This window comes from Otolemur garnettii, unplaced genomic scaffold, assembly GCF_000181295.1.
Source record: "Otolemur garnettii isolate 467f Iridium unplaced genomic scaffold, OtoGar3 scaffold00038, whole genome shotgun sequence".
NCBI lineage: Eukaryota > Metazoa > Chordata > Mammalia > Primates > Galagidae > Otolemur > Otolemur garnettii.
Window position 1 is genome coordinate 12,174,906 of NW_003852433.1, and position 687 is coordinate 12,175,592.

The 687-nt window shown below is 32.2% G+C and overlaps 1 protein-coding gene across 3 annotated transcripts in view; it reads left to right on the top strand.

The window, feature by feature from the left end:
• Nucleotides 1–687, top strand: part of MED13L (mediator complex subunit 13 like) — a 303,234-nt gene that overhangs the window by 249,906 nt on the left and 52,641 nt on the right. For all 3 annotated transcript variants that reach the window (XM_023513279.1, XM_023513280.1, XM_012805266.2), the window contains one exon: nt 82–181. In XM_023513279.1, the coding sequence (XP_023369047.1) occupies nt 82–181 (100 nt within the window). The remainder of the gene's footprint in view (nt 1–81; nt 182–687) is intronic.

Below are 687 nucleotides of genomic sequence, written 5' to 3' on the forward strand. Positions count from 1 at the left end.
TTGGGAAATATTTGATTGCTGCCATACTTCTATGTAATACAGATGTATTATTCTGTTTAAATAATAATCATCTGTTCTTAGGCGGTATCACCTGCACTACGCTCATCAAAAATGCCTACAGTTGGGACAGAAGACCGGCCTCTTGGGAAGGATGGAAGAGCTGCTGTTCCTTACCCACCAAGTAAGTAGAGGAACTTGTCTGAGGTTTTTTTTTGCCCACTACCTATAACTTTTGTATGATGTTCTCATACTCAGTGGTGCTTTAATCTAAATTTCCCTCCTTTATTTTTTTCTGTTGACAGACTGTAATTATGAATTAAAGCTTATATAAATTGCTATTCCTGAGATGGCACACAGTGAATCGTATATGGAAACCATCTTAATTTGAATTTATTTTCCTTTGTTTTCAAATAAGAATTAACTTTTGTAATTTAAAATGTGGGGAAACATGTTTGAGGTTTGGTTTTCTAATAGTCCTTTCCTAACCAGATAAATGCTGCACAAGTGATTTTTAGAGTGATAATTCTTTCTATAAGACTTTGTGTAAAATGTTTCAATTTTCATGAACTTAATTCACTCAAGAATATTAAATATTTATTTATTTTTATTTATTTTTTTTTTTTATTGAACGGTAACTATGTACATTAATGCACTTCTAGGGTACAGTGTGGGGTTTTCACATGCAAT